The following is an 8,395-nucleotide window of genomic DNA, read 5'->3' on the forward strand; positions in this document are numbered from 1 at the left end:
AGTCTAACTTGTTGTCAAGAGGCTGGACAATGGTATACTTGGAAGTGCTGGGCTGTGTGCACACCTACGGAGCCTGACCATGAGGCCGCTTCGTCTGCCTCTTCTGCGGCGATGTTGTTTTGGGTCGGCTTCTGGGATTAGATCCACTGTCCTGGGTGGTCGTCCCAACAAAGGATCCACTTCGGGAAAGTTTTATTCCTGGTCATAATGTTGGTAAGTTGATGTCGCTCTCAAAGGCTCTGACAACATTGGCTGCTTGCATTGTATAGCAAAGTCATTGCATTAAATGTGATGCCTGCTACTATTAATTAGCTCCATTAACAAGGCTGGCATTAATCTGTGTGTGGGCCAGAAGGTGAGACAGGGCCATTGAAGTCACTCAGAGGAAACCCTCTGCCAGACCACCAGACAATGGCTTCTATGGGAGGGTGGCAATGTCTTCACCTTTCATGTTCTTATTTCTTTTGATGAAGGTGAAAGTGCAAATGTAGCTGATCCGTGTCAGTCAGTCTCTATCGTAACAAAGAGAAACCCTGTGAGTCAACTAGAGGCGAATTGCGACTGAGAATCAGTGAAGAGCTCACAGGCTATTGTATGCAGGTGAAAGCCATCTTGCATGTGTCATTAGGTTGGTACTGACCCCTGAGTGACCCTCTAATGGTTCTGCTAAGATGTTCAATTCTACTGACAACCCTCCAGCTAGCAAACACAACCAGCCAGTTAAGCGTCTGTAATCCCCTAATTAGTATACTACTTAACACTACAGTACTATAATTAGCCTCAACATTTTATAATGCTTACAATGTAGTACAGTGTGTGTGTCCCATTCTTCACACTGACTCTCGTAAATCCCAAATGGCACCTTATTCCCTATATAGTGCACTACTTGTGACGAGCCCTGTGGGCCCTGGTCAAGAGAAGTGCACTTTAAAGGGAATAGGGTGCCATTTGGGATGCGTACCTACTCTGTCTATTGTTCCCAGCTACATCCTGCCTGCCCAGAGAGTGTTCCCGTCCCGTACCTGACTGAGGGGTGTTGATAAAGCAGCTCTCTCTCTCTTTGTATTCTCACAGCTGGGCAAACTATCCGTTTGCTAAATTACTCCTCAATCAATAATACTAACACAGCTATACAGAAACTCAGAACTTCTAAAACATATTTTGGAACGCTCCCTTACAGAAATAACAAATACATTTTACAAGTGATAATGTGATCGCATGTAAAATCAACATGTCATAACATGAAACGTAACATTTTGAAACATGATCTCGTGAAATAAACGTGACAACATGGAGATGCAAATGTTCAAGATGTGAAACTTTGAAACTACAAATTTGATTAGATGATCTCATGAAATAAATGTGACAACATAAGGATACAAAATGTCAACATGTGAAAAAGCAGTTTCACACTTGAGAATTAGATTTTCACAAATGTTTTTCACATGTTAGAGTGCAAATTCGATTTTCGCATTTGAAACTGAAAATGTCACATCTGAATCTGCAATTCACATGTGAGATGAAAACATTTGAACTCTAAATGTAATACATCTGAACATATGTTTTCACTGACCTCACATATCTCTTTTTTACATGTGGAAATTTCAGCTCAACATGTGAAAACAGCTATTTTTCAAATGAAAATATAGTTTCACATGTGAAACTGCCATTTTCACAATTTAAACTGCAATTTTCAAATGTGTTTTTTTGTTGTAAGGGAAATAAATTATATGGGGGTTTTAAAGACAGTGGTACGCTGTTCAGCTAAAATAGTGTAATTAAAAAAAAAATCTGTGACAGTATGATTCCATTTGTCATGATGACTTAGTACTGACATCTCAATATGACCCCACCTGGGATTAGAGTTTACAACCTCTGGATTATGGATCTGCTGCTCCACAAAGTCTGTAGCATTCCTCTACACGTTCATTACATATAACACATCTCTGCACTTGGCAAAAAAATGCCATCTGCACTGCTATTTTCAGACTATTCTCTCATCATTGATTTAACTGACTTATTTAATCAATTTGAGGAGTTTTCTGTATAGTTGTATAATGTTGGTGAGGCATATTATTCTGTTTTAATGTTACTCCTGAATATAATAGTTTTTCTTTTTAACAAAACTGAGATTTACTTAAGTCCAAAGTGTAGGAATACAGGTGAAATCAATAATTGAGAAAGACATCGTGGCATGGCAGGACAATCGGAATGCTGTGAACCTAGAGGTTGTTCAGATCCAAGGTGAGGACATACACAATGTTATCATGAGTGTCAAATATGCCAATTGAAAACACTGTATGTTAAAAGCACTGTTTGTGTGTGTATCCTAAAGACGCATTTTGGTTTGCAGGGCATCACCTGTGAAATCTAATGTAAAAAATGTGAATCCTCATGTGAGACGTATGTGATTAAATGGGAAACTCAGTGTGAAATATCATCACGTGAAGTGTTCCAAAAACACATAGTTTCACATGATTTCACATGTGAAATACATTTTTTTCAAACGTGGTTTTTCCGAGTCACAAGTCACACATTTGGTCGAACATGAACGAAACACTGATAAGGAATTCACAAAACAGTAATCATGCTATGCACCACATAAAGCATAAGTACCCCATAAACTCACCAATGTGCTACAGTGACTGATTTCCCACATTTAAGCTGTGCTAGGCTCTGTACATCAGACCAGACCGTGTAGGACAGAAACCTACAGTATGTTACAGGGTTAGGGAGTAACTGATTACATGTAATCGGTTATGTAATATGATTACAAAAACCTGTAAATGTAATCAGTTATGTTACCAGTAAAAAATATTGTTGTCAGTGCAGTCAAAAAAAATGATTTTTGTGTTTTATATATATTTCCACACTATGAGGTTGGAATAATACGTTGAAATTGTGAAAATTATGAAAAGGCTCTTTTAGGCTAAGAGCTGTTGAAATCAGTATGAAAATTGTATGCATGCATTACTGTAAGTCTCTCTGGATAAGAGTGTCTGCTAAATGACCTAACTTTAAAATGTTAGACCAATAAGAACGAGAGTTCATAAAATAATAATAATAATTCCCGTCCCGACTCAAACAACTCCCGGACAGTCCTAGCAAAGTTCTTGCTTGAGAAATCGCTCTTTGTGAAGAAGTTATTTTTGTTTATTTTTGACCATTTTAATTTGAAACAATCACAGTAAAGTACATAAGTGTTAATTGTTACCCAGGAAATATTAAGATAAAAACTGCTGCATTGGACCTTTAAGTTTGTTCTACTTGAGTGAGTCTCGTCTGACCACAATTCAGAGACCACTATGATGCCACAACAAATGTGTTTCATGGATCCTTTTTTGTCATCTTCTAATGCCTCTTAAAGGGAAAGCAATCCAAAAGTAACTGAAAGTAATCAGATTACGTTACTGAGTTTGGGTAATCTAAAAAATTGTGTTACTGATTACAATTTTGGACCGGCAACTAGTACGATAACTGTAACGGATTACATTTAGAAAGTAATCTACCCAACCCTGTTCATAAAGTAGACTGGTAAATATATCACACTTCTTAAACATATAGCTGCAATGCAAGACATCTGTATTTCCAAAACAAAAAGACACTGCATGTGAGTATGAACAACTATCAAACATTGTCAATATTAAAAGAGACAATGGAATAGGGGGATCTTGGATGAGGCATTATGGCTAAAAGAAAGGGAATATATTGCAAAGGAATTGCTTTGAGCATTGTGTTGATATTTACATGTACTCTAGTAATTTATCTGAGATATAACTCATTGGTAGCTATGTACCCTTATAGAAAAACACATGATTTCACATGTGAAATTCCCACATGTTTAGGAAATGCTTTTCATTCACATTGAACCAAATGTATTACTAGATTGTTTGCTTAGAAAGTAGCTACGCCCTTGAGGAAAACCCACATGATTTCACAATTTTATTTCACATGTGAAATCATGCAAAACTATGTGTTTTTGGACCACTTCACATGTGATGATATTTCACGTGGATTTTCATGTTATCACATGCTTCTTTTACATGTTGTCACATCAACTTCACATGTGAAATGCATGTGTTTTTTTTCTTAAGGGTGGGCCTAAATATGTATTAGACTTTTACTTTCTATTAAACTGGACTGAATTACATTGCCACAAATGTCATTGCAATTACTAAGAACTCTGTCTTCTTACAATATTGTATTTCTTCCAGATATATATCTTCAGGCCTAAAGATGATGTAGTGAGCTCAGTAGCCTATAATTTTGATAAGTAAAAGCAATGTTGTTGTGGTGGATGTAACATAGGCTATAGCCTAAATCTCAACAACAACATAAAACTGCATTATAAGCTGTGGTTCGTAGGCCTATTGAAGGTTCTGTCGTAATCGTTGGTCTGACAGGTCGGGTCATGGGAATCGCTGTTTATAGCAGTGTCGGATCTGTGCAAACGTGTCTGGGGTACCATTTCACACTAAACCAGCAATTGGCTCATATTTTAAAAAATCTTTGAAACCGAATGTTAATGCGGATGGACAACAAAAGCACTATTTTCAAAGGATTGTCATTCGAACGGTTAAATATAGACATTATGTCATAATTTATTTATGACTTAAAATATTTTCCTACTTCGAAACAATAGCCCTCAAGAAAATGTATAACGCTATGCACATGCTGACTAAATCAATATATCAATCAAAATTATACTAAGATCATAAGTTCAATTATACAGACCTATGTGTATGCTTATGACCTCTAAACTGAGACCAAATTGGCTCCAACATGGGACCATAATTGGCTAAGTGTGTTTGATAAATTCACATTGGTCAGCATTAAAAAACACAATGTTTTATACAACAAATGTATTTAATGTCGTCTGTAGGCTATCATGGGAGACGGTTTACAATAATTTAGCATGCATCGGTATAGCCATTTTATAAATACAGTATACAAAAATAAACAAAGGACATTTTTCTGCACGTTAACAGACACAATTACATTAGTGTTATAGGCTATATCCACACAAATTCAAAAACATTAAACAAAATAAAATGCAAAGATGAATATCATGTCTGAATTTACAATTGGTCGCCCTATCAAAATAGTATGACAATAACACCTATAGTGGAGTACCTATGTGATTGTCCAACACCTATAGTGGAGTACCTATGTGATTGTACTGGACATCAGGTTCCTAAACCAACTGGATGAAAACATGACATTGTCACATAAAACCATGCAATATTACAAATAGCAGACTGTACCTCAATACTGCATTCTAAAACGTCAATCTGACCTTATAGGGCCATTCTGCACACTGAATCTCAGTCAGGCATTGATCATTTAGTATTTTCCAAATTATTCTAATTACTTTCGTAGTTTCAGGGTAGGTGATTGAAGGTTGTTATTACTGTACATGCAGCTGCAGTTAGGTGGAAAATGTCATTCACATTTAAGGAGTGTAGGACTATAGCTTTTCAAAAATACATGTATCCTTACCCATATCAAAGCTGTGGGCTTATATCACTGGTGTGGTTTCTATCGTCGTCCGATGAGCAATCCGAGGAGTTGTACAGGAAGTTGTCACCTTCATCATCGTCACTGTCCCTGAAGTCTCTTATTCTGTTACTTTTGGCAGAACTAGTCTTTTGATAATCCGTTTGATCCTGTCCGTCCGATTTCTCCTGTCCGTTTTTGTTGCTTTTCTTCGTTTCAGCCTCCTGTGCGGCTTGCTCTTTGGCCTTCTTGCTCCGTTTCCACTTCATTCGCCTGTTCTGAAACCAAATTTTCACCTGAAAATGAAAATAACAAATATAATTGAGACAATGTGTTTTATATGGTCGAACAATAATAGTTCGAGTTAATAGGCCGTTTTGAGATACGAGCCGATTGTAATGGGCAGCACCTGGCCAGATCATAGAACACACAACTAAAGAACAGTGTTTTCATGTAAAAACGGATTGAATAGCAACATAGTGGTATGTTTCCCAATGGCTCTCAAACACACATGTATTTGAAGCTCTTATATACCTGCGTTTCCGTCAGCATCAAGGATGTAGCCACCTCAAAGCGCTTCGGTCGCGACAGATACTTATTCAGTTTGAATTGATGCTCGAGCTCCAGTAGCTGCTGACTTGTGAATGCAGTCCTTGGTCTTCTGCACTTTCCAAGCAAGTTTGACTGGGCCTGAGCTGGAAAACAAAATGTAAATTAATTTCTATACTCATGAGGTCAAGAAAAAAATTATATCAACGTGCGTACGTGCTTTTACGTTGGGCATATGCACGGCGTTTGAATACATTATTCGATAGGCAGTAGACTGAGGCTACAATTAAACCGCTATATGCATGAAAAGTACAATTATTTCTGCAAACAAAATGAATAATATTGAGATAACAATTTCCCTATACGATATATGGCCTATATGATATAGCCTATAACAATATGTACTTTTGTAATAAGCAGATTGAAAATGAAAGGATAATAATTTCAGGTTAAAATGGTTAATCAGTTGTTGAATATTAAATGGATAAAAGTTTAAATTAAACTTATTTAAATGGAACATATAGAAAACATATATCCTTTGGGATATAAATATGTTGTTTATTTGCACACTATGCAGCCTTCTTAAGAAACGGGTTCAGGTCGAAATTGCCATAATATTGTTAGTATAACATCTAACATTGTCTGAGTATATATTCAGAGAGAGCTAAGCTATTTGCCACCTCATTTTAAACACATCTCTTAAAACGAACAGGAACAAAAAGCGCAGTATCTGGTTAGCAAACAGTGTGTCGGCTGCGAGTTTCACACTGTCACTTTCCCATATGTCCATTTTAGTTTCTCTCTGAAAACCTATCACCCCTCTCCTCGCACCTTCACCAAGTCTTGAGGCAATACAGGCACCAATGGATGAATAATGTAAAATCCATCAACTTGCTCGCCAAGTGCGTATACAGCAAATATAAAGTCAGCAGTTTTTTACTAGCAGTGCAAAAATAATTGTATAGTTAAAAGCATAGACGATAAACTATGAAAATGAAATGGCAGCAGTTATACTCACAATACTCACAATTAAAATCGGGCATTTTGGGTAGCATCATTCCCGCTGTGGAGACTCGCAACCAGTGGTCGAGTTGAAACGTCCCGGCCGAGAGTTTGAGGGAGTCGCTGCATGGATGGTGGTGATGGGACCCATGCGGATATGAGTAGGACAAGGCAGGGTGCTGCCCGAGGGAGTAGGTATACATGGGGTGGCCGTAGAGAGCCTGGGGAGGGATCCCTGCGCTGCTCTGTGGATGTAATCCAAGCATACTGTGGGGACTGTTCAAAAAGCCTGGTTTAGGAATCAAACCAGAAGGGGAAATCCTAGGTGGAGACGGCGTCTCATTCCGTAAAGAGTCGGCATTCAATTCTGAATTTGGTACACTTCCGGACGATGAAATGGAAGAGGATGATAGAGAAGTCACAAGCGCAAGCGGAGATGTCTGCACCTTCGGCGGGTCAACAGCCAGAAGCGCATCGATGCGGAAATTTTTGGATTTCTCCATTTGAACCAGTGTCCCCGTCGTTTGCAGACGTCGAACAGTTGTATCAAAACGATATTGAAGTGTCGTCGTCGTTCCACCTCTTACAAAGTTATGATCTCGGTTAAAGTGTGAGCAGTGAAACCAACGTGACACTTCATTCTTATTCGATATGGGATTGGTTCCACCCGTTTGGCATGGGGTTATCCCATTGGTCAATCCAAGCCATGTTTACAATGCGTTCAGTTGGCACATTGCATACCTCTCTAAGAAATGACCCGTCCCACTTTGGGTCGATGGGGCACTTTTTTTTAGAAAACATTTTAATGAATGGGTTGGATATATTTGCATTGAACAATAATATGATATACATTTAGCCAAATATGGATAGACTTGAAAATGTATTGAGAGCTTATTGACCTATTTATAGTCACATAGTTTAATTAAATTCCAAGTTGTGAAGACTTCAACCTATAATGTCGGGTGATTGCAACGGTGGAAATTTGCTCCTCCATCTTAAAGTAACTGTCCAGTGAAAATCTCACGTTTAAAATGTAATACTATCTAAACTTATAGTCTACCCAAATAATGTTGTTGACTCATCTTATACTCGCATTTGTAGCCAAAGCAAACTTGTATCTCAAACAGAGATGAGAAAAATGCTTGCTATTTCCTCATAGAGGATGATGTCATCCTCCTGAAGAGGATGAGCTGGCCAATCAGTGGTCCATGAGCTGGCCAATCAATAGGCTATTTTTAATGATCAGTATAAGCCAACACCATTCTGTTGATGGGGTATGCCCACAACATTCCGACACAGAAAAACTGCTTTTGACATACATAGGTACCATTTTTTGGGAGGAAAACTA

The 8,395-nt window shown here is 37.9% G+C and overlaps 1 protein-coding gene across 2 annotated transcripts; it reads right to left on the reverse strand.

Annotated features, from left to right (window-relative positions):
* Positions 1–4,879: 4,879 nt before the first annotated feature.
* LOC118360482 (motor neuron and pancreas homeobox protein 1-like) lies at positions 4,880–7,615 on the reverse strand. 2 transcript variants are annotated; one of them, XR_008084339.1, is made up of 4 exons: positions 7,073–7,615; positions 6,031–6,191; positions 5,153–5,792; positions 4,880–5,119 (listed from the first exon to the last, which is right to left on the reverse strand). XR_008084339.1 is itself a non-coding variant. In XM_035739731.2 (3 exons), exons 1-3 carry the CDS (start codon positions 7,548–7,550, stop codon positions 5,505–5,507), a joined length of 927 nt encoding a protein of 308 aa, XP_035595624.1. In that variant the 5' UTR covers positions 7,551–7,615; the 3' UTR covers positions 4,880–5,504. The 2 variants fall into 2 exon arrangements, 1 of the variants encoding a protein (XP_035595624.1); XM_035739731.2 differs by having other exon boundaries at positions 4,880–5,792.
* Positions 7,616–8,395: the final 780 nt, after the last annotated feature.

Source organism: Oncorhynchus keta, chromosome 28 (assembly GCF_023373465.1).
Source record: "Oncorhynchus keta strain PuntledgeMale-10-30-2019 chromosome 28, Oket_V2, whole genome shotgun sequence".
NCBI classification, from domain to species: Eukaryota; Metazoa; Chordata; class Actinopteri; order Salmoniformes; family Salmonidae; genus Oncorhynchus; species Oncorhynchus keta.